General features: G+C 39.2%; 1 protein-coding gene and 1 long non-coding RNA gene across 12 annotated transcripts; one reads left to right on the top strand and one right to left on the bottom strand.

Moving 5' to 3' along the window:
- Positions 1-114: 114 nt before the first annotated feature.
- ZFYVE27 (zinc finger FYVE-type containing 27) lies at positions 115-19949 on the bottom strand. Of its 11 annotated transcripts, none has more exons than XM_087964725.1 (13): positions 19527-19881; positions 18248-18451; positions 17535-17605; positions 17073-17259; positions 13647-13742; positions 11755-11867; positions 9514-9656; positions 9104-9175; positions 8417-8437; positions 7688-7832; positions 6427-6473; positions 6204-6285; positions 115-5577 (listed from the first exon to the last, which is right to left on the bottom strand). In XM_087964725.1, exons 2-13 carry the CDS (start codon positions 18448-18450, stop codon positions 5513-5515), a joined length of 1245 nt encoding a protein of 414 aa, XP_087820851.1. In that variant the 5' UTR covers position 18451; positions 19527-19881; the 3' UTR covers positions 115-5512. The 11 variants fall into 11 exon arrangements, with proteins under 11 accessions (XP_087820851.1, XP_087820852.1, XP_087820850.1 ...); XM_087964726.1 differs by having other exon boundaries at positions 19701-19881; XM_087964724.1 differs by having other exon boundaries at positions 19719-19881.
- A 175-nt stretch (positions 19950-20124) lies between these two features.
- On the top strand, positions 20125-22024 carry LOC148130899 (uncharacterized). Its single transcript, XR_015749437.1, has 2 exons — positions 20125-20871; positions 20916-22024. It is a non-coding gene; the product is annotated as an uncharacterized LOC148130899 (long non-coding RNA).
- The last annotated feature ends 3444 nt before the right edge of the window (positions 22025-25468 follow it).

Below are 25468 nucleotides of genomic sequence, written 5' to 3'. Positions count from 1 at the left end.
ACTCATATGACTTCAGAGATCTTACAGAAATACTTCCTTATCCTCGATATACCATCAGCTGCCAAATAAAAAAAAGTCTTTGTGGCTTTGAATAATATCATCACACCCAGTGTATCCTCTTTTCGTCTGAATTGTTCAGTATTTTAATGGAAACATATAATTAAACTTGGAACATTTGAAATTAATTCCTCCATTTTCATTTCATTCTAATAAAAAGTCTTAAAATACATAAAGATTAAGAGCAGGAAATCTATGTTTAATGAACCATTCATTTATACATTCTTTTAAACTTCTCTAAAGTGATTGATTACATCATTTCTTTAACAATAGTCCAGGAATCAGGTTCCAAGTATGGCAGATCACTGTATTCTCATGTGCTTGAAGAAATACATGTTGCTCAACCTAGGACTCCACTGGGCCTGACCAAATTTTGGGCTTTCTTATCTCCAACTCAAACAAATAGAATTTCAAGCAAAGATTGAGCAATTTTTTGAAATGGTGCTAAAAAGGCAGTCAATAGTTTTGAGCAAAAGGGATTCTTTACCCATAATTTCAGTTACATACATACATCCGTGCCATTAGCAGCTCTACCCTAAAACATGTGCGTATATGTTAAGGCCAAGTTGCTGGATATGTTTTGAAACTAATTCTAATATTATTCTGGAGGCTGGCAATGTATCAGAGTATAGTATTCCTGTGTTTGCCTTCAAGGGAGGATACCAAACCAATCAGGTCTTCCAGGTGGCTGTCCCCCATGCAGAATGCCAGACCTCCAAGAGAATGGACACCAGCCAGATGGCAAACAGGGTGTAGTTGCTTTCCTTGTATCCTCAAGCTGAGCACACAAATGCATATATAGCATTAGCATAGCTGGGAGATAGGAGAACTGCCTAAAACAAATGGAAAGGAATAATCCTGCTTGCACACAGATATATTTTTCATACGGACTTATTTCTAGCCAAAACTTTCAGGGGAAAAGAGTGGACAAGAAGAAGTATCTTTTCCAAACAGGTTAAAAGCTTTTTCAGATACTCTTAACAGTGTATCTCAACCTGGCAACTCTAAAATATGAGACTGCAAAATTACATATTTAATGTTATTTTTATCCCACCTTTATTATTTTGTAAATAACTCGAGGTGGCAAATATATGTAATACTCCTTTGTCCTATTTTCCCACAACAATCCTATGAGGTTGGGCCAGAGTGATTGGCTCAAAGTCACATGCCTAAGGCGGGACTAGAACTCTCACTCTCCTGGTTTCTAGCATTATGCCTTAACCACTAGAGCAAACAGTCTTACATGACACATACACTGTGGATATCAAGATTGCTTCTGCCAACATTGTTGCCATAACTCTTTAAAATATTTGTCTAAGGGAGGGGTGTCAAACTTTCATTATCACAGTGGCGTCACGTGACATATCGCAACTTCCCCCCTATTCGCTAAACCAGGTATGGGCGTGGCCAGCGCGTGACGCATCCAGCCCGTGGGCCATGAGTTTGACAGCCCTGGTCTAAGGTGAATTTTTATAGGTGAAAAAATGGACATTTCTGAAGTTTTAGAACAAAAATGGGTGGCAGAGGGAAGAAGAAAAAATGCTGATAGGTAGATGACTTGCACTATATAGAATTTGAAAAAGAAACATTTTCTATCCTCCACTGTATTCCAGACATTATGTAGTGCCAAAATCTGTGGGATTGCCACCAAAGATACAATATTTTGGATAAATGAGAACTTTTAGTTCCTAAATCTCCAGGTTAATTACTTCTAATGTAATCTGTACTTTTCCTTGCAAGAATATTATCTATTTGCTAATTGAATAAAATGAAAATAGATGGTTAAAAACTGACAAAACACACTTCTCCACTTAAGCTTCACAACTACTGCATTGTGTGCCCCTTACATAGAGCAAGTCTTTTCCTCATAAAATCATCTCAAACACACACAGAGAGTCTTGAAAGTTGGAAGCATAAATGTTTTGCTGACACGAAGGAATTGTCCAGCTCTGGGATTCCATTTGTTCAAGTTTCCCTATCAATGGCTACCTTTGTGTCATCCTTCTTCAAAACATCCTCTTAAATTACTTTTATAATAGAACTTTTGTCTATTCTTATAAAAAAAACCTCTTCGTTCTTCTCTCAAACTAATGCAACCCAAACTCATTTAAAAGGTTGGTGTTCTCCCTCTCCAAAGATAAGTTGTAGAAAAAACATCCTACATGTTTTTTTTCACACACCACCATTATCCTGAAGAACAAGTTTAAAGCTGACTCCCAGGAAACAGCCGGTGAAATTTGAGCACACCCATAAATTGTATCTTTTGATTTATAGTTCCTCTATATCACGGATGTCAAACTCACCACGTCACATTGCCGTCATGTGATGTTTCATTACGTTTTTCCCATTCGCGGAGCTGGGGTGGGCATGGCCTGTGCATGACGCATCCTGCCTGTGGGCCACCAGTTGGCACCCCTGCCCTACATCATTTTATATCTATTAAATCTGCCAATGTGAGACCCATCTTTGCTTAAATACTTCCGGGGGTCGGGGGTCGGTCCGGGGGGAATCATTTGCAGTTTATTTTTTCCTCAACTCTACAAATAATGAATATTTTCTAATTCAAGGGAGAAGAACTACAGGCTTCATCAAGCTAATTTACTTTCCAAATGATCCTTTAAGTTCTTAACTTGAAAGCCATACACAAAATGACACAATTTTTTAATGTAGAAAAGCTATTAAACCACACATAAAATGACCTGGGGCTGGCTGAGACCTCAGGCTCTCACTTTATAACAGTCCTGACCCGACCCCTGACTCATTCAGCACCTGGCATGACTAGTTTCTCTGCAAGTCTTCTTGCAGCAGCAGCAACTGTTTTCTTATATTTCCAATAAAATGGCAATAAATACAGTAATAAAAGCTTTACATTATCTTAGCAAGAGGATTTGGCAACAACTATCAGGATAGAGTAAATTGATCTACTCCAGTGCAATTGTGTATGTGCAGTTTGGGGGGAGGGGGGCAGGAATTCCTCACTTGGTCAAGTTAAAAAAAAAATCATACTTCACCAGTCATAAGAGAAATTATTAGAAATATTGTATGAGTGGTGTACAAAATCTGGAGTAATATATTATTACTACTGTACTGTTACTTACACAGACCTCCTTTCCACAGCAGCTGACTGGTTTTTAAATGCTTATTGGTAGGTGGAATGAAGAAACCTATTTATCTCTTCTATGAATTAACAACTCAGAAACCTACTTGAAGATGTTGGTGAGTATTATACAAAATGTGTTTTACAGACATAGAATGGACTTGGATCGGACATAACTGAATGGCTGCTGACGAGTTTTACAGACACCAAAGTCTCCATTGTTTTTGACATTTTAAAAAAAAGCAGGAAGTAAACAAGAAGTTTTATCTTTTATCTAATTTATAAGCCATGTTTCTCATGGGACCTCCCATCTTTGCACAGAGACTCCTCTCATAGAAGCTACTAGCCTCCTGGTTCCACCACACGTTACATATTAAAAAATAATGCATTACAACAATTGGAAACCTAGCATAAAGAAAAATGCCAATCTTCAGCATTATATATATATGATACTGTATTTCAAATCCACTTGGAGATAGCCACCTATCCAGAAAAGGACAAAGCTTAGTAGAAGTAGAAGTGAACTAGGGGTCCTTGGAGAAACAGGGGTGGTAGTTGGTGGTGGTAGTATTCTAAAAGTCTGGAGTAAAGAGCTATTCTGTCAGTGGTCTGGAGCCATTCTGTCAGTAGAAAATCCTTTCTCTGCCCCAACAGTCATTTTTGTGAGCATCCACAACACATTCTCAAATAATACAAGCAACTCAAAAATGTTGTGGGTGCCTGACATACTGTGAAGATTTTATAAAGTCATTTCACATCTTAAAGTAAGACTCCATTTAGTCCTGCAATATATTTTTAGCACTGGAAAACCAAATGCCTTTGATGACATGTACAACTCTCTACAGTGAAAAATGGGGAGATTGAGTTCATATATTAAGTCAAAAGCATAGTGTTCTGAATCTATTTCCAGCCAGGCTTTGTATTTATGTTTCTAATGTCCCCAAAGCAAAAGACGTTCTCAGTTATGTTCCCATTCAGGCCTACCCAATAGTTCACCATGGTTGAGTCTCAAAGGGTCTGTCCGAGATACTGTCAACTCCACACACACACACACACACACACACACACACACAAATTTCCTTTTGGCATTTCCTCCATCTCATATCCCACTAGCATCAGCGTGTTATAGACACAATATGTCTGTTTTGAAGAAACCCACCGTATCATGTATTGTCCTGCTCTCATTCTCTTAGTCCCTACCATGCTATATTCCATTGTTCTATCTACCTAATGATGCTCCTCTTCCAGAAATATTTATCCATAGCAGGGACCCTATAGTCATCACAGCAATAAAAATTACCTCAGATTCCAGAAATGTTGTCTTCACACCCAAGGATTTTGCTTATTGGTAGGATATATATATTACTCTGCAATAGTCCAACCATGTCCCACTTCTGTAGAAGTGATCTATCTCTTAAGGAAGCTCCCTGACTTTCACCTAGGCTTTGCTATTAGCAAAACCCCTAGTTAACTACAGCCTCTGCCTTCTAACAAGGCAGGGCTGAAAACCACACATTTTCCAGATCCTAGTCTGACCATGATAAAAGGGGCTTTAGATAAAAACCAACAAAATAAAGCCAGTGGCATGGAAATAGAAAAGAGAGGGAAACATTATCCTCACATGAAATAGGCAGAAAAAGTAGATCCAGCTACCTCGTCGGTTGGACAACTACAGTTGATCCTCTTGGCCCTGCAAAGCCTGCTCTCAGAGCCAACTATAACCATCATCTGAACAAAGACCCAGCCTTCATTTCAGAACACACAAACACACAGAAAGAGAGGGATGGCACCTCAGCAATAGTAAAACACTTTGAGAGGTTTGAGGAGTTCAAGTGCCAAGGGTAACCTTTCAAAAATAAGGACAGCCAACCTCCTGCCAGCCAAACTCCAGGGAAAAAAAAATGGGGCCACAGACTAGAAATATTTGCTCTTGGGAGAATTGGGAGAAGGGAAGGAAGCCTACAGTAGTTTAGTGCACGGGTCTCCAACCTTGGCAACTTTAAAACTTGTGGATTTCAACTCCCAGAATTCCTGAACGAGCAAAGCTGGCTGAGGTATTCTGGGAGTTAAAGTCCACAAGTCTTAAAGTTGCCAAGGTTGGAGACCCCTGGTTTAGTGCATGAAGAATCCTCCACACAACCAGGATTGCAGAGATCTCCTCAGTTGCTTTCAAGGAAGGGAGCAGGAGCACACAGAGCAGTCAGCAGGTTAGATGTGCTTGCCCTCCTTTTTTTTTTTTTACAAGTATAGGGAGGAAGAAAAGACGCCGTGCCATTGCTTGTCTCCCTTCAAGTAGCAGCTAGTGTAGTGTGAGATCCCCAGCAGATTCCTCTGAAGATTGGACTCCATATGGGCTCCTCACTTGGTGAGTGCTTGGTTACACTGCCCACATACAAAGACAGTCTCCCGCTGGGCCTCTGGGGCTGCAATTAGAAACACCAATCAAAATTTCAGGGCTACTCAAAGCTCATGCAGCTTCCCACTCACTACAGGTAGTCCTCGACTTACAGCAGTTCATTCAGTGACCATTCAAAGTTACAATGGCACGGGGGGAAAAGTGACGTACGACTGTTTTTCACACTCACGACTGCTGCAGCACCCCTATGGTCACACAATCAAAATTTAGATGTTTGGCAATTGACTCAAACTTATGACGGCTGCAGTGTCCCGGGGTCATGTGATCACCTTTTGCGGACTTCTGACAAGCAAAGTTGTTGGAGAAGCCACATTCACCTAACAACTGCCGTGATTCACTTAACACACTGTGGCAAGAAAATTTGTAAAATGAGGCAAAATTCACTTAACAATTGTCTCGCTTAACAACATAAATTTTAGGCTCACTGTTGTCGTAAGTCAAGGACTACCAGTATCCCTTTTTCCAGGCATGTCACATCTTCAGACCATCTATTATCTCCCACTATAGCAAATCACGATTTCCCCTGATCTCCAATGGGAAAGGAAAAGACTCACCCAGGGGACTATTACCTAAATGATTCTCCCCTCCATCCCGTCTTCTTTTTTGTTGCTGTTGTTGTTGTTATTCACTTACCTGTAGCCCCCATGTAGCTCTTGGGAATTTTGAAAGAACAGCACCTGGAGCAAAAACTGTTCCCACAGTTACTGCAGCTTCGCTAGAGAGGGAAAAGATGCAAGGAGAGGAGTGAGTGAGCAGGCTGCAGAGTTCAGTCTGAGATCCACAAGATGATGAAGCAGGGAAAGAAGAAAATGGAACAGGCCAGGCAGGGAGTTGGTGGGCTGGAGAAAAGACTCACCCTCTTCTTCAAGACAGAGAAAGTGGCGGAACAGCTTGCACAGTTTCCTGAAACAGAGCAGAAGGATACAAGTAACTATCACACCTAATAACTGCTTTTCTTCTTTCAGTAAGCAAAACCAAAAACCACAAGAAAGCCTTCCTTTCTTTTTCTAACCACTGAGTAAAGCCTTTGTTCATCCATAATTCCATCATGCCATTGGTGGCTGGATTCATACGTAACTCACAAAAATCAAGTCCGTTCACATTCAACCAGCCTCGTCTGGAGTCAGTTTGTACTAAGAAATTCAGAATGAGAATCCTATGCAAGAATCTGAATATGAGAAAATCTGGATTCCACCAAAACAAAACACTGAATAAATATGCCCCTTCTTTGGGGAGAAATCAATTCTTTGACCTGAAACCTTAAATCGGGTGCAGAAATGTAAGAATTCTATATACACATGGAAATTAGTATTGGGTGAAATACACCCCCTCCTCATGCCTTAAAACAAGAGGAACCAAATATGTAGTGGGCATCAGCTCTTAACAGCTGAAATAGAGGAAGATGGTAGAAAATGTCTCACCTTACTAGGTGATTCTGGTCAAATTGTTTTCCCATAACATGATTAAGTAAAAATGAATGAAATATAATGAATTACCATTAATTTTAAATTAATTTAAAATCAAATTGTGTTTGATTTTAAAAATCAATTTTACACCCTGATTCCCTTCATTATCTTACATCCACACATTTTTGGACCCAGCACCCAGCCTTTTGTGTACCCCAAGTTTCTAATACAGTGCTGGTGAAATTTAGTGGTACAACTTTTTTTTAAAGAAATAACTAGTAAAGCAGGTGAACTTAGAAAAGATGAAGTTGGATGTAGTGGAAATTGATAAAATAAAGAGAGTTAAAGTAGCCTTTTTGTTTTAAAACTTAACCACACACATACTTTAAATAAGGTAAAAGCTAAACATATTTTCTTGTGCCTGTTGGGAACCAATAAAACCAGGAAGAGGCAATAAAAGGTTGCCCACCTCTATACCAAACAACACTGAAGGTTATTTTTTCTTGGCCCTGATATTTTTGCATACCCATTTGGGGTCAGGATGGTATTTTTCTTCATGACCCCTGTAAAATTACTCAGTGCTAATTTCCTCTGCACTAGTTTTTGGATAGGCCTCCTCTTCTGTCTATACCCTTGAACAATCCTGCTTCATTCCCAACAATATGCACCTCTACTGATAACCCCCTACCACTGCCCCTTTCAGTCCTGTACCAAGGTTGTTGGTTGGATAACGTTTGCGCAGTCGTTCTGTCAACCGTGACACCCTGCTACGAATCACATCATTCCTGCTCATAAAGGGACTGTCAGGAAGGCCAAGCTCAAACTCTCCTGAACCCTGAGAGATGTCGTCTTCCTCCTAGACAAAAGAGAGGTTATGAGGAGTGCGGTATACATATTGTCTGGGAAAAACTCTAAGGCATAAAGACATCCTGGAAAATACAATCCAGATGAACAGTTTCAAACATTAGGAAAAGCTGGGCCAAGCCTGGAGAAGGGATGGAATGGCAGAAAAACTTTAAAAGTAATCCTCAAATGAATGACGGCAAATATATGTGTCCCAGGATAATATTGCAGGATCCAATCTGGATCGGTCACCAGGACCAGAGGTTTAGTCTTCCAAGCTTTTGGACTCATGCTGGAGCCTATTCTCAGGGAACTTCTCTCGCTCTCAGAACTTTCTCACACATCTTGTGAAAGAAAAGCACTCTGAGGAGGGGCTCCAGAACAAGTCCAAAAGCTCAGAAGGTTAAAGGTCTGGTCCGGTAAACAACCCAGACTGGATCCTGTAATCCTTCAACTTGGAAGAGTGGATAAGGAGATGGGATATGATGCAGACAAAAAGTATAGCATAGACTGATTCTTAAGATGTTAGGATTCACAAACAATGAAACTAAAAGGGAATACAAGCTCAGGGCAGAGCAGCCCAGTTCTTGCACTCACCATTACAAGCAGCTGAGTCTCCTGTTCTTGCAGCAAAGACAAAAGACAAGAGAAGATGGCCAAAACACAGAAAACAGTACAGCCCAATCCCAGTATCATGTCTTTAAATGCATTCCTTTCTATTTATAGGACAGCATATTATTTAGAGGTCCCTCTTATTACTTGCACATATATAGAAGTACTGTATTTACATCATAGATGAAGAACTTGATCTAACTTCTCACTAACCTTAGAACAAAAACGGTGAATTTATTTTAGCACTTATTATAGCCACTTATTTCTCTTCCTCAATTCTGAGCAACTATTGAGAAATTAAAATCAAAGCAACAAGGAATCCCAAATTAATTTGAAAAAGAAATTTCAACAACAATAAATTAATATGAGCCATGCATTCAAATGGATAATTCCATATTAATCAATGAGAAGCATCAACAAACCAACCAATAAAGCTCATCTAATACCCTGGTCCAAATGCCACATTTAATCCACTGGCTTATCAATATTTCCTTATTCCAGTTTTCCCCAACCTGGTGTTCTTCAGAGACATTGGATTATAATATCTACAAATTACATACAGCACAGCCAAGAACTTGGAGTTAAAGTCCAGCATCTCTGGAGAGCATTGGGCAGGTGTAAACTGATTTATTTGTCTCAGGACAGACCACTCTAGATTCTCAAACTACACACCTCAATTGCATCCTTGAATTCATCATCAGGTTCTGCTTCCTCTGCTTCCTCCACACTGCCAGGAGTTAGGTCCTGTAAAAAAAGTTTGAAGTTATTGTTCAGGAATGAACTTAGAAAATTGGTAAAGTAGCAGGACTAAGATGAAAAAGCATAGTAGAACAGAGAAATTAACAACTCACTGTCTTTAGATGTGAACCAGCATTGCTTCTGCCTAATAACTAGCTGGGACTTCAAAACTCCAAAAGGGAGAAGGAAAGAAAAAGATGGCAATTCTCTCAGAAGAATAATACTGCAGGCAATCCTTAGGTCACCAGATTTTTTATGCCAGAATAGATAAAATCTTACGAAGGGGATTTCAGAATGTACAGATTTAATTATTTCTCTGCTTTGCTCCTTCTACCAAGTCTTACCTCAGTCCCAGTCAGGGTAGGTGTCCAATCTGGCAAGACAGTAGCTTCCACTTCTCCAGGATCCAGCTCTTCAGGCTCTGGAGCCGCAGGGGTGGATTTGAAACCTAAGCGCTGCTCTACAGCTGACTTTAGGTCTAGCGTCACTGGAAAGAGACCATTTACTGACCATTACACTGCCTGCCACCACACAGAAAAATAATAATAAACCAGAAGAACCAAATATGGCTATGAATGCATTTTCCAGAATGCACTTCCAACACAAACCCTGAACACTGTAATGCCATTCAGTCAAGGTTTATTTTCCTCCATACTAATCTCCTGCTACCCACTAATAAGAGGTCTAAGTTAATTTCCCCAGATTTTTGATGGACAATTCACCTCAGGAAATTGGCCTAAGAACTCTGCCTGCTTTGTAAAGTGAGGAAACAAATATTTCTGGGAGGAGAGGGTTAGCTTCCCTAAATTTTATATTTGACAAAGTATGCAACAGGGCTTTCAGTCGATTACACACCAAAAATGGATCTCTGCAGTATGTTTTCTCCTGAAAATCTAATCTACTCTATCAAGGAAATGTAATTGGAATACTGAGACAGCATCACTTTCTCAATACAACCCTCACCACAGGGCTTTCTTTCTGAAGATGGATACATCCTTAGTGGCCTCATCACTGAAAAGGTACACAAGCCACACATTGCTGAAATTTGAGGAAATCTATCATAAGTCTCAATTTTAATTGTGTGAAGGATACAATAATTGCCCCCTTCCCAAGCAAATGTCAAAAAAAAAAAACAAAAACCAGGCTCCAAATCTGAGTCCAGTATTACTGTAGCAATCAGCAATGATTCTGAGAAGTGAAAAAACCAATAAGAGGACATGGCAAGCAATTAGAGGTGGGTTTCAATGAAATAGCTAAGTTCTGAAGAGGTTTTCCTCCATAAAATTAGCCAGGTGTATAGTGCATTTCATAGGTATATTAAATATCTGCAGATCATTGCACTTCCATTTTATTAAGATTCAAATGCTTATTTATCCTACTCCTTGTTCTCTGCCAGCGTGTTCCACAAGAAACTGCAAACTGAGCTCCTTCAAGTAGAAGGTCTTGCAATGATGAGGCTTCCAGCATTATCAGAGTTACATTGCAGGAAATGGTATTGCCACCTAGTTGATATGGATGTAACATGGGACTGAGGAAGCAAAAAAGGAAAATTATCCTTGCTCTCTCTCCACCTGTTCCCTGACCTAAAATGTTTTATTAGTCCCACTTATATTAAGAGTCAGCACAGAATATGATAAAATTGATTCCCTTCCTCACACAAGTGTCTAGCAAAAAAGGCCTCAACCTTGAAAACCATTTTCTCCAATTTTCTCTAACAAAGTCTCAATGCAATAGAGAAGTTCACAGGTGAAATGATTTGTTTACATTTTAATTATACAATCATTTACAGATAACCCATTTCCTAAAGGACTTGGTGCTATGTAATGAAAATACAATTAAAAAATCCTCAATAATAATCTGAGTAGAGAAGCTCGGGACCAGGTTGAATTTTAGGAAATAGCTTTGAGGGACTGGCGAAAGAACCACCATCAAGGCAACAATCAATTAATATTATGAGTCCAGAGCCATAAAAGTAACATGAGTAAACATCTCAGAAAGCTCCTCCCCCATCAGTTCTCTCATAAAAAAAAGGGAAGGGGGAGGGAAGACAGCAGATCCAGACTTGCAAAATTCTGTTGCTATAGCTTTATAATGAAGTAGCATTGAGCTACATGACACTGGCCACCTAATTTGGTCTACTATGAGGGGCTGACAGGGCCATTTCTTAGGGGGCAAAATATTCTAAAAGGCATGGGATGAGAATTCTTAGTATCCTTCTCTTAAACGAACCTGGGGGCTAAACCAGGTGGCTTTTCAAAGATAGCAGCCACTACTTGTACACCAACTGGTAGCCAGTCCGCGATCCAATACAGGTGTTATGCTGTTAAATCAACTGTGTCCAGTTAGCTGACAAACAGCTGCACTTTGGTCTAGATCAGGGGTATCAAACTGGTGGCCCTTGGGCCGGATGCGTCAAGCATCAAACTGGTGGCCACGCCCACCCCAGCTCTGCAAAGGGAAAAAACATTGTGAAACATCACGTGACCGCAACATGACGTTGCAAGTTTGACACCCGTGGTCTAGATGAAGCTTTCAAGTCAAAGGCTGCCTTATAGAAAGTGTGTTATAATTGTTTGATAACTTACCTTGATAAAATGCCACATTGCCCAAGAAAAGGGTACTATTAAGAAGAACAAAGATCCAGCAGAGGGGCAGCAGGTAAACGGCACAAACTGAACCCATCAGCATCCCATAAAACCTAGGAGTAGAGGACAAAAATGGAGCAGAAGACACATAACATACCTGCACAACAGGATGACACTGAGATACCAGTAACTGAGAAGTGGGGGACAGAGGGGGGAGGCAAGTTAAAAACTCCTTAACTCAAATACAACTTCCCAGGGAAAATGAAAACATTGGCTTCACTGTGTGGTGTCAAACTGGTTACTTCCTCCTTTACAAATACTTCTCTGCATTGCTTTCATCTGTTTTCCCTGATCTTGCTGCATCCAGGGGATATACTAGTTCCACAGACCTAACTTTCCCTTTCCTTTGAATTAGCATACTAATAAAACTTTTTAAAATCTAATTTGTTTTAACAATATTGCTCAAGTGTAAAATGATCATGCATTTTTGGAGTCACTTTCCCTCTCTTGTGTTGTTTTTTCTCACTCTTGATTTCAGAAATGTTGGTAAATTTATATATATTTTATGTTTAATGAAATAAACATAGGCAAAGGAAATTTGTATGTGGCTGAGTTGAGTGAAATGGCCAGATTTTTAACTATGGCTTTAAAAACAAGGTTAGACATATTTGTGTGTGTGTTTTATTTTTTTAATTGTGTGTTGACTTACCTCCACAATCGGGGCTAGAATTTTGGTCATAAACCATGAAATAGACAACCACATGAACAAATCTGATTTTGCAACCATTTTTATGATAGATGTTAAGCAAATCACAGGGTCATTAAGTCCAAATCCATTCCCCCAATAAGTATTTTTTTACAGGAAATTAGTAGAAAATGGTGGGAACTAGCAAAAAAACATTATAAATCACAGCTATGTGACTAAAGGATTTGCAGTTATAAATGTGAGCCAGTTGCCAAGCACATGAAATGCGATCATATGACCTTGAGGGGGGCAATTTGACATTTTATGACAACTGGAAGTACTTTATTAATTATAAACCAAGCTTTCATAACTCCAAATGCATTAAACAATGATAAGTCAAGGATTACCTTCATTAATATTAAATATTTTATTTGTTAAATTGTTTTATGTAATGTCAAATTTAGATCATATTTGTAACTTGCTTTTGAGCCTTTTTGCGTAAATGAACTTTATTTTTAAATTATTACCATCAACTGCCAATATAGGGAGTTGCTTATTAATTAGACAGCTGTATCACTTTTTAAAATGTTACTAATTTTATGTGCATGTACAAAGAATATAAAAAAAAACTAATTTCTGAGATGGAAGGGAATAGTTGAAGTTATATATTTGAGAATATTTTGAATGCCAGAGAGTGCCAAAAAGCTAGGAAAAGATTCTGGCTGGTAAGGAGAGCTCCAGAAAAGCAGAAGTAATTTTCCTGGAAGTAAGCTATGTTCTTGAAACACTGCCTCTTTTTCTTTATAGTCCTCGCCCATTGTCTCATAATTATACTTAACAGCCTTGCAGGCCTCAGCAGGCAAACAATGTGTTATATCCAATGAAATGAAAGGTTCTACCCAATTATATCTAATCATATGCATATTCTGATTTGCCTGAGTCTATATTCAACTTCTAAGAAAAGCAAGACCAGCAGTGACGTATCAATTTTCATGAAGAACTCCCAGCCTTTTCTTCCCCATAGCTTCAACCGCTAAACCACAATTTGGTGATGAACTTCAAGATGATGTATTTAGACTGAGGAAAAGAAGACTCAAGGAAAAACAGCTCAAAACAACTTATCTCAGGGAGGAAGCAAAAGCAAACAAATGTACAGCTTGTTCTGAGCTGAAAGGGTTGCCTACCATTGTCCTAAGCCAATACTTACTGGGAGGAGACAGTAGGGTTCTCCCAGAACAAGACACGGTAAGCTGCCTCACAGCCACCACACAGCCTGTTCAGGAGCGCTTCTAATCGGATCAGGCTGAAAAGACAAGACAAAAAATTTAAATATAACTGTGGTGTCTAGCTCACAGACAGACAGTGACTGTAGTCAGTGACTGCAACATAGAGACTTCAACAACCTAACCTCACAAATAAAACTTTCCCCAGACCTTTATTTATTCCAGGGTAATCCTAGAAATCAGTAACACTCAGAAAGCAAACCCCTTGTCCACACAGAGAAGAAGCTAGGATTAATGTTGCCACCAAAATTTAAATTTAGTCAGATCTAACAAATTTTTATTTTTTTTAAAGCACAAGTTCCAAGCATTCCAGAAAAAAACAATACTTTTGTAACTCAAATCAAGATGGGATAAGTTAATACATTCTTTTGCCACATGTGCATTTAGCATGCCTAGGTATCATATTTCTCCTACTTTTGTACATGCTTCAATGCCAGATGCTATGAAACAAGGCATGTGTTGTAACAGGATAGAAAAATGTGCTGTCACAAGACTCTATCTTGTGACCTGCTGGATGGGGATGAATATATTGCACATGCCAGTGAAAACCGGATGCAGAAATTTGCAGATTATTTATGCGTTCAGAACTTTTGTCCAAATTTGTAACACTGGATTAGTAATTGGGTGAGTAAAATATCAATTATGACATGCTAAGCTCACCCATCATGAGTTGGGGGAGACCTGCAGGAGCTTCTTAAGCCAGCTAGCCCTAGATTGGCAGGCAGAGATGGAGGCAAAAAGCAACTGTATCAGTTTCCCAGACTAGATGAGAGTCAGCATGATCCATTACAACATGTGATGTATTCCAAATATGGGAGACCCGGATTGCTGAATCCCTGCTGAACCATGACATTTTATTGGGCAATCCTGAACAAGCATCTGCCGTAAGCAGAAATTCTTTAGAGGTAACAGTGGCAAGCAACTTTGCAGAACCTCTTTGAAGCCAACAATTTCATTCTGCCCATGCCTACTCAAATGTAAATAATTCAGATACTTGTAAATAAGTGTATGCAGTATGACTAAAATGTACACTTAAAGCCGCTCTATTCAAAGAAAGACACAAAATTATCAAACATAAGTTTTATCATTATAGAAAGTAAAAGGGCAGTTGGTATTTAGAGAAGAAATGTGCATAAATAAAGTATACCATGCAAAGTACTTAAAGATGCATTTTTATTGATTTCACAGCACAAATTATGTATTTGGCAAGGTGATAATGCTGACACTTGGCCAAATTAGTTCCTTATCTAAGAAACGTCCTGACCTACTGCACCGGCAAAAGCATGTATCTTGCCAACCTCTACTAGCCATCATGGCTATGAATTACCTCTACTGCTCTCCTATCCTAATTGTGAATTTCTCCCCAATCATTGTGGGAACACAACATTGGGCATGGTCTTATTCTGATCTAGCACATGTCTTATACTATATACTGAGGGGGAGGGGGGAAGTGAAAATAAGGATCATTAAAAGATAGTATGAACAAGCTCAAGAAAGACAAGATAAAAGCTAAAATCTCTAATACAACTATGCAATCATATGAAAGTCAATCAATGTGCTAAAGCTATAGTAACTGCTGTATATTCTAAACATATCAAAAAGTTTATTAAATCAATGATTTAAAAATGTGTCTTCTTCTTTAGTAACTGAAATCAATCCACTATTCTAGACTATCATTTCATACTTTTGTGAAGTGGACAATGAAATCACTTATATTCCCGATAACTCTCCATCCTGTATAGAGTTACAAAGTCAAAGTAATGATATATGATATCCCCAGTGGGTGAAATGATGTAATGCTAATCTATGGGGGGAATCCTCAGAGCAGCAGTGCAAGTAAACATGTAATGATCGTCCAATGTTTCTTAAGAGAGAAATTCTCCACACATGCATCACTATTGGGTTACATTCAATATTGCACAACTCTTGTTTACATCATATCACAAACAGTGAAGTGTGGGATCAACGGCAAGTCATGTGGCATTTGTGATGTCATATTAGTTTTCTTCAAACACAAGCAGTCCCTTCCCAAACTCTTGGAACTTGGAAGCCTGCAATAGCATATAAACCAGCCAGCCAATCAGTCAGTAACCTCTCAAATGTAATGCAAATGCAACGGTTGGCCTCTAAATTGTGCCATTAAAAGAGTGAATTTATTGGAATAAGGGATAGATTGGGGGTGGAACACCAATGTGTCTTCTCCACCCTGCAATAAATACAAACATACACATATAGGGCGGTTCATAATGTGGTTAATTTTTCCTTGAGTGAGCAGGCTATTCCTCCACCTCTTCAGGAAGTGCTGGTTCACCCTCTCCTCAAAAAGCCATCACTGGATCCCACTAGTGTTTGTTGAATATCTAAGTTCCCCTTTTGAGGAAAAGTGGTAAAGAAGGCAGACATGAAGTCACTTTAGAGGGGCCTGGATGAAGGGATTATCCACATCCCTTTCAGTTAGGGTGCAGGCCTGAACATGGGATGGAGATGGCATTAGTCACACTTTTAGATCATCTCTGGTGAAATTGGGTTGTGCACCTGTCCTTGCTGTACTTGACCCATCAGTGACTTTCAATATATGGTATCCTTCTAGATACCCTCCAGGAATTGGGAATGGGCAACATTGTATTTTGGTGGTTCTCCTCCTTTCTTCAGGGTTGCTTCCAGTCATGTTGATTGGAAATGAGTGATCTCAACTTCCTCGTGTGATGCTGTGCGTTTCGGTACCCTATTTAACTTCTACATGAAGCTGTTGAGTGAAATCTCTGTTATCAAATGGTGAAGTATCTTCAGTATGTTGATGATGCCCCATTATACATCTCTGCCCATGATGATGAATTAAGTGATGTTGTTGATACCTTATCCTGTGGGGGCCTGGATGGGGAAGAACAGGCTCTGACTAAACCCTGGCAAGACTGAGTGGCTTTGGGGCCTTCTGATTCTACGATTTTGCCACATTAGGTACTAGATGAGGTTGCACTGCCACAAATAGGCCCAATGCACAACCTTCTAGATTCGCAACTCCTCAAAAAACATTTAAAAAATTAAAAAGTTACTATAGTGGACTCAGCCTATAGCAGGGGTGTCAAACTCACGTCATCACGGCAGAGTCATGTGACGTATCGGGACTTTTCCCCCCTTCGCTAAACCAGGCATGGGTGTGGCCAATGCATGACACATCCAGCACGTCAGCCACGAGTTTGACAGCCCCGGCCTATAGCATTTCCTAATAAGAAGCTCAAGCCAGTACAAAAACATTCCCCTCTCCAGCCTTATTAGCTCAACATATATCAAGCAACAACCCTTCAATTCCATGCTCAAACAATGCCCAACCCCATCTCTCCCAGACTTACAAGCCCTTAACTTCAGCCACAGCCTCATTTCGAGAAAGTTGAACTTTTCTCACATCTTCTCTCCGCACACTGTGATACCTACGGCGTGCCAGCTGCTCTTCAGTAAGACGGATGTGGCATGTTTCCTGTAGATAGCCGAGCATGGCAGGCACTGAGATGAGCAGGGCACACAGCCCATACCAAGCAGCTACAATGCAAGATGGAATAGATGCAGAGTTTATTAAGCCACCCACATCTTATCTAATCAGCAGTGGTTTTATTGTCCCCCTAACATACGGCCTTATCAAAGGAAGTTTCAGTACCAGCTGTCAGTGCAATTTTCCCACCTTACATGATGACAAGCTCCTGCTAGTCCTGAACAAAATCATATTCTACTCTCCTCCCATTAATTCAATCACGTCTCATGATTTATGGGAAAACAGGCCCTAGAATTGCCCAGCATATCCATCCAACACTTCTCACCTTCACTCAGAGTAAGCAGCAGAAAGTTGACACCCAAACAAGTAAGGAGAGAGCAGAAGGGCATCTGCCAGCTGTGGAGAAGCAATCAAACATTTACAATCTCAAAAGGATGCTATTTATTAGTTATTAATTAGGAAGGCCACTGAGGAAAAGTGAATAAAGGAGGCTGCATAAAGAATTAGAAAGGATCTAGTATCATTTTTTCCCTGGGATTTGAACCAATCCAAAATTCTTTTTTAAAGTACATGTGAAGCCTACATAACACCTTATGTTAAAAATCCATTCTATTTCCAACATCAGTAGGGCAGGAGTTGATGTTTCATCATAGCTTAAAAGCAATGTGAAAAGGATCCTAAGAGCTAAGAAAAGGAGTTGCATGCAATCACAGAATCACAGCAATTATGATCCTAAAGAAGTGTACTTGCATAGAAGTCTAGTGTGGGAAAGAATGCTAAGTTAGATAAGCCTTTCTATGGTCTAACAAAGCTTCTTTCTATGGTCTTAAAATGAAATGAACACCAGAACAATAGGACAAAATGACCATAATGACCATAAGAAGTTGTACATCCTTTGATTTAAACATTTAGACCAAAAAAGCTTTCTCTTTTTCCCACTAGAAAAGGCAAGTCTTATAAAAAGAATTTATTATGACAACAGGCAAAGATTCTGTTGAACTATGACCTGAAAAAGTAGCTATATATAAAAGCACTAACCTGAGGAGGAACCACACTCCTTCAGCAACATCCTGCAGTGGTTCCAGGTACAGCTCTAGTTGCTTATAGGATACCACCAGATTAAAGAGGTCCAAGGAAGGAGGCTTAGGGTGAGAGGGCGAAACTTGCTGGGCATCAGATGCTGTGGCAGCGTCTAATCCATTCCCTGTGGACACTCCACCATCACGTTCTGATACCTGCATGCTGTAAATATGCATTTGTGATTTAACTTAATTTTTTATTTATTTCCCTGAAGGGAAAATTAAGGGGAACAAAGTTAATCATTTCTGAAATAACACTGTTTTGAAACATAACATTTATTAAAACCTAAAATTCAAAGCTTGTTAAATAGTGGAAGTTGTAAATACAAAAATTAATAAGCAAACAACAAAATAAACTAGCAACACATTTCATTTCTGTGGCACTGAAGTGAAACATAAATTGCCATTTATCCATGGGCTGCATACCTCTAAGGCTACAGAAAATTATATTTCCGATTCAGACAATAATGAACAAATGGAGTTTGCATGAAGAAGTTGCATGAAAATCCAATGGAAAGTGCATTGCAAACAAAAATAAATGCATAAAATCATTATATTTACATTTATTAATTTACTCCAATTATCATTTCTTTATGAACAAAATCTCTCTTCATAAATTTTATTTTTCTTATATGTACCCATTTCATGTATTCACAACTATGTATACGCTTATACTTATTATCTTGTAAACAATTGGCAAATCAAATAAATAAATAAATAAATAAATATTGATTACACAGAGGGGAAAGCTGGAAGGAAAATAACCCGTGTATTCAACCAATATGCTGACAAGAGCTAACAATTCATTAACCTATACTCTTTATCGAAAGTGGAGAGGTGCATCTGTGGAAGAAAAAAAGACCAAATCACATTCTGCATTATAGTCTAACTGGGCAATTCTATTACCTGAACAAATTGCATCAAAACATACACACACAAAAACCTCATGACATCTTTCATTATCTCAATATACCTAACAAAAAGGACCCTAAATCCTTTTCCAGAAATGAAGAAAGTTTTCAATTTAGTCATAGATGAAGAGATCTGTGATTAATAACTACCAGATACAAAAAGATCCAGAGCCTGCAAGCCTTATCAACCGCATTTCCCCTTCACCGGCATGGGCATCTTTTCAGGAAGGAAACCACAAAACCCACAACTTCAATCGTATAGAGCTCTGAAAAACCAAGCACGCCGATCCGACGAAGCAAACGTTCCCACATTGCATATTTTCCCACCTGGCGCTGTCCAGATGCACTGAATTAAAACTGCCAGCACCGCATCCAACACGTCCTTGCCGCGCTGGCGAGAACTATAGGAATTCATGGCATCTAGAGGGTTCAAGGTTGGAGAAGTTTGCTTCATGGGGGAAGGAAGACACCGATTCCCTGGACCAGATCATGGAGACCTACCAGATACCAAAGCCTCACCTCGATCCTGCTCCGCTCCACACTCACCCCAATCTCAAATCAGGAGAAGGGGCGGAGCTTTCCCAGCGGCTCGGTTCAGCTCGACCCTCCTGTGGCCGCCCGCACTTCCTCGCAAGAGAGATCCGGCTGTGCCTAAGCTTCACTTCTCAGTATAAAGCTTCGGAAAAGCGGAGGCCGTATCCGCCTATCAAGCTCAGCAAGCCAATCAGAGGCAGCGACACAATCCGAAGGGCGTGAAGGGTCACACCAGCGGATGGGCTCCCCGGAAAGGCTCACCTCCTATTGGTTAAAAGCCTCTGGCCCTCAGCCTATAAGAGTTGGATTTCTTGCTCGCGGTACTGGCAAGCTGAGGCTAGAGTTCCTGGAATTGGCTGCGGCCTGAGCATGCTTCGGCTGTTTGCCTCTGCTAAAGTTAGCCGTTGGTTATGGCGTCTTAGCTGAAAAGCTCCAGTCACAGAAGAGTAACGTAAATGTAAGGTTGCGTACTGGAAACTACCAGAGCATTTCCAGTCAGGGTTCCTACAATCGTCAAGATTGATTTCATGATGAGGTTGTTGAAAACTTAAAACTTATTACGCGTTAAGCAAATTTGTTCAAATATTTTTCAAATTATCTCATACTAAGGGAAACACAAGCTTCTCCTGTTATGACTGAAGTCACAAACAATGTAGGTAAACCATAATGTGCTTTGCTTGTTTGGGACCAGCAACGTCCCGATTTTGGGAAAGACACAAAATTATCAACCGTAAGTTTTATCCTTATAGAAGGTAAAAGGGCAGTTGGTATTTTGGGAAAGGAATTTAGGCCCTTTCTGACAAACCAGAAAGCAGTCCCGATTCCCAAGAGCTTCTCCAGAAAGAATAACAAGAACAAAAGGGGGAGTAAGGTAGGAAACGACGGCGACGGTGGCTTTAGTTGCAGGAGAGGAACCCGCCTCCCACATTTCCTTGCTCGTTGAACTTGCGCAAGTATTTTGGGTCCAGTGGGCAGCGCAGGAAGCCACAAAAACGGTTTTAAGTAACCAGGCTGTCATCAAAGTGCCTGGGTTTTCTGTCACTTATGGGCAGGCTGTTGGACGCACCTCCTGATGGAATGAAAGAAAAGATTAAAAGAAAAGACATTTGGATTACTCCATTTATGCTCCCTGCGCCTTGTGTAAAGCTGCTTCTTTGAAAATAGGTATTTGCTATTAATAAGACAATGAATTAATGCGAGCTACAGTCATCTAGGCAAAACTGTTTTTAACAAGTCCTGTGGTCAAGGTTATTAGAATTCAATTAGAATTGAAATTAGAGTTGACAATGAAAATATCCAAGTAGTTCTGGCTTTTACTATCAACAGTAAAAGAACAAGCAGTCAAGAAATATGCTGCAGTCTAGCATTCAGCAGAGCAACTGTGAAGATCTTGGAAAAGACTTTCATACTGTGATGTGGACTGTTTTTTCCTTGAGGAAGATGTTTCACTTCTCATCCAAGAAGCTTCATTGGTTCTGGCAGGATGGTGGGATGATGGAAGGATTAGTTCTGACAGGATGGGGGCGGGGGGAGGGTTGAAAGGATCATATTTCTTTGCAGTAATCTGGTAGTTAGCACACTCAGAGTTCTTGAGGTCACTTGAGGGTTTATTGGAAAAGTATTAATCCATTTGAACATCAATATTGGAAAAGACTCCTAGAAAATATTATTGGCAGCCAAGAAGGAAAACCAGATCAGCCCAGAGTTCCCTCTCAAGACACAAATGACCAGCTCTATTTATCTTACTTCAGACATATTATGCAAAGACCCAGATTCTCTGGAAAAGACTCTACTGAAAGATGGAAAAAGGACAACCAGCAACAAGGACTTACTGTGGCAATGAATGTACCAGTGAGAGACTTGAAAAAACAAGGATAGATCATCATGGAAAAAATCTATGTGGTCACTAGGAGCTAAAAACAACTTTTGGCACATAAAGTCAAAAATACTCTGAACAGTATAGTGATACTTTTAAATTTGTTTTTCTTTGTACAAAAAACCTCTGCAATTCTGTTCATACAACTTGCTATAATAGAAATGCCTCCTAAATGCAATCGTTATTTTAGTGAACTGCAAAAAAAATAAAGAGCTGCACCTGTAGACACATTTTTTTATATTATAATGCACAACTACATTTGCATTGTTTGCCACAGATTTAAAGACCCATCATGGAAAAGGGATTATTTATTGATTACATATTGGTGTATTGTATTTGTGCTTCAATAGAAGTTAAGATAATGCTCATAGTAATCTTTAATTAGAAAATTGTAATAAAATTGTTGGCATGTTAAGTGAAATTTCTACAATGTTATAAGGAAAGGCTGTTGCCAAGTAACAAATGATTGGATGTTTGGATAATAACAGAAATAGTAACTTTTGTGGCATAAGACCAGGCTCTGAAAATATTAATTTCAACATAATGTGCAGGCTGAGGAATTCTGCGAGTTGAAGTCTTAAAATTGCCAAGTTTGGAGACCTCTGGTCTATTGTCTAGCTGCTAGCATGTTATATGAATTAAGCCATTGTGTTTGTAAACCATAAGGTAGGGCTTTGGCTGTTTTACTCTCAGGTTTTGTGGACCTGATCACTGGTGTCTGTTGACCTCGTGTCACAGTTTGGTTTTGTGTGCTGGCAGATAATAGGTACCCAACATGCTGTTTATACTGTAGTCAACAATAAAACTTAGCATTCACAAGAATGCCATCAGGTGGTGGTAGAAAACAGACTTTAAACCTTTCCACCAAGGATTGAAAAGATAGGAAGAACAGCTGTTTCCTCTCAGTAATTGTCTGTTTATTTAAAAAAAACATTTAAAATCCATAATGAAAAGTTTACTGGAAGAACCAAAATGTCAAAAAATATATACAAACATTTGCAATTATAAAAATAACTCTACAGCTCTGAGATAAGACCCACAGAAACCTCTTATACAGATAAACTGCCTCAAACCCTTTCTTTACTTATCCCAGATTGTCACATATACAATTTGAGTCAATTCATATGTATAAATGACACAAATAGAAATAGATTTTATAGATTTCAACATTTTAAATATTTCAGTACTTGGACCAGGCACTATTAATACCAATCATTATTAAAATTTATATCCTCCCAGCTCCCGAAACTCTGGGTGGCTGACATCCAGATGAAACTTATTACATTTACCATTGTAAATAACAATATAAAAATAAACATACGAGGGTTAAAAACCAATCCATGCAGATGCTTTTAATCCCCAAGTACTCATTCCAACAATAAGGATGTGAGTGACTGTCAATAAGACTATCTGCTCTAGCTAGAGATACAATTTACAGTCAAAGCTGGGCAAAGCCCCTACCCTCTAGCAAGTTCTGGCCTCTCGAGCTTACTTTTTCAGGAGACTACAACTACATCCAGAGTTGGCACAAGCTGCCAGAGAATCACTTAATGTCCAAACAAATGACCATTCTGATTTGGTATATTCCATTTCAGTCTGTTCTATCCCATCCAAATGTGTACAACTTCTAAGTTTAGAATGTACATAGTATTTTCTGCCCAGTTACAGTAGAGACACGTAGTTGAGTAATATCAGCATATATTAATTCCAAATCAGTAGATTTCCTTTCCCTGAGTTTCATATAAATGTTAAATAAAATAGAACAGAATACAAACCCTGTGGCACTCCATAGGAGAGCAGTGACATACTAAATTACTCTTCTGTTAATATAATTATTTTAGCCTGCTGTGGAAGGAACAAAATCACTGTAAAACAGTGCCTCCAGCTCCCCACCTTGCAGGTTACCAGAAACTATGGCAATGGTATTGCATATTGAGATATCAGAATCCGGAGAGCTGCACTACTTCTAGATCCCATGGAAGTCACCTAAGTAAAAGACTGTTAGGAACAGGTATGAGTTCAGTTTGTATAAGGACAGGCAGCCCACCCCAGGTGAGGCATTAGGAGAAGGAAACATTTCAAAAAGGCTAGGCCTGAATTTATTCTGACAAATTTCTGTTTTAGGTCCTGAGCTATTCAACATGCTAAAAAATGACTTGCACAGGGAATTAAGTATCAAATTTACAGAAGATACTAAGTATCAAATTTACAGAAGATACTAAGATAAGTGAGAAAGCAAATAGCTCAAAAGACTAATTCAGAATAATTCAGAATAATTTATGAACACTAACAATGGATAGAAAGCAGCCTCTAGACAATGAATGGCACATCTAATTTCAAGGGACAAATGCAAAATCCTACATATGGGATAAAAAAAATCGAAGACACAATTATAGAATAAAAGAAGCATATTAGGCAGCAGTACATCAGAAAGGTTTGGGATATTTTGGTGGATCACAAGATGAATATGAACCAGTAGTGTAGTAGAGCTGCAAAATAAATGCCAAATTTAATCTTAGCCTACATCAATATACTATAATGAAAGAAACCAAATGAAAAGATGCCATTGTTCCTCTTTTTGTATTAATCAGACCACCTGGAATAGAATATACAGTTCTGAGTATTGTATTTTCAGAAGAACATTGGTAAACTGTAGGGGGTCAAAAGGAAGAATTAACAGTATGAGTTTTTTAACAGACTGCTTTGGATGGTCACCTGTCCCTTGCTGGTAATCCATCTATCAAAAATGCTGTGAGGTCAATGTCTGTATTGTATTGACTCTTAAGGATTGGCCTAGCTCTAGGCCTTAGATGATCTTTATAGCCCCCTGAGCCCTAATTGCACAATTATTATTTTTTAGCTGTTACCAGTTATTTATCTGCAGTAAATTAGGCCACCTAAATTAGAAGCAAGCTAGGTGATTAGATTTAGGTCCTCAACTGGAAAGTTGATAAACATTTATCAACTCAGAGGGGGTCAGCATGATAGATTTTGATCAGTAATGTTCAATGCAGAGACCTTTATCCTATTGTGGATTAATTCAGAATTAGTCTCTTTTTCTGGCTATAGGATCTTAACATATTATGTCCTAATCATTTACATTTAGTAAGGCATTGTTATTTACTGTATATGAGCCTCTGGCGCAATGGTTGGAGTGCAGTACTGCAAGCTACTTCTGCAGCCAGCTGACTAGAGTTTGGCAGTTCAAATCTCACCAGGCTCAAGGTTGGCTCAGCTTTCCATCCTTCCGAGGTGGATAAAATGGGGACTCAGATTCTTGGGGGCAATATTGCTATATGAAAGGTAGCCTATGAATTTTCAAGTTTTGCTGTCCCCTACTTTACTATATAGTGTTATTGTTGCTGAGAGAACCCTGAAAAATAACCTGTGTGTCCTGCAATGAGTTTCAGCATTTCCTCATAATGGCTCAAGTACTTTCTTCCTGTCGTGTTCCCTTCCATGGTTTTAGTTAATTCCTTTTTTCCTTGCATGAAAGCTCTTGTGCAAAAAACCCCCAATTCTTTTAGCTTTGTCCAGGATGTCTTGATGGTCTTTCATGCATGGTTTTCCTGCTTGAATCCTTCACTCTGCCCATAGAAGTTCACTTCCCACTTCAGGAAGTGTTGCAGTCTGAGTCTCATTCCTCCCTTCACTGTCTGGGCTTGTCTACTGATCAAAAATAATGGTTTGGACAGGTTGTTGCAGGATAAAAATAATACTCTGAGGGAAGATCTGAAACTTGAATAATTATGGCTGCCTTACAATGACATGGTGATACATTTTGGAATGCTCTCATTACAGAATACTCCCATGAGGGTGTACACAAAGCATAAATCTCAATCATTTTGGTCATGGTGTC

Source organism: Notechis scutatus, chromosome 4, assembly GCF_049901735.1.
Source record: "Notechis scutatus isolate UNSWTSFEM ecotype Mainland chromosome 4, rNotScu1.2, whole genome shotgun sequence".
In the NCBI taxonomy this organism is placed as follows: domain Eukaryota; kingdom Metazoa; phylum Chordata; class Lepidosauria; order Squamata; family Elapidae; genus Notechis; species Notechis scutatus.
The sequence above is the reverse complement of the archived record's forward strand: the minus strand, read 5'-3'. Positions and strand labels throughout refer to the sequence as shown.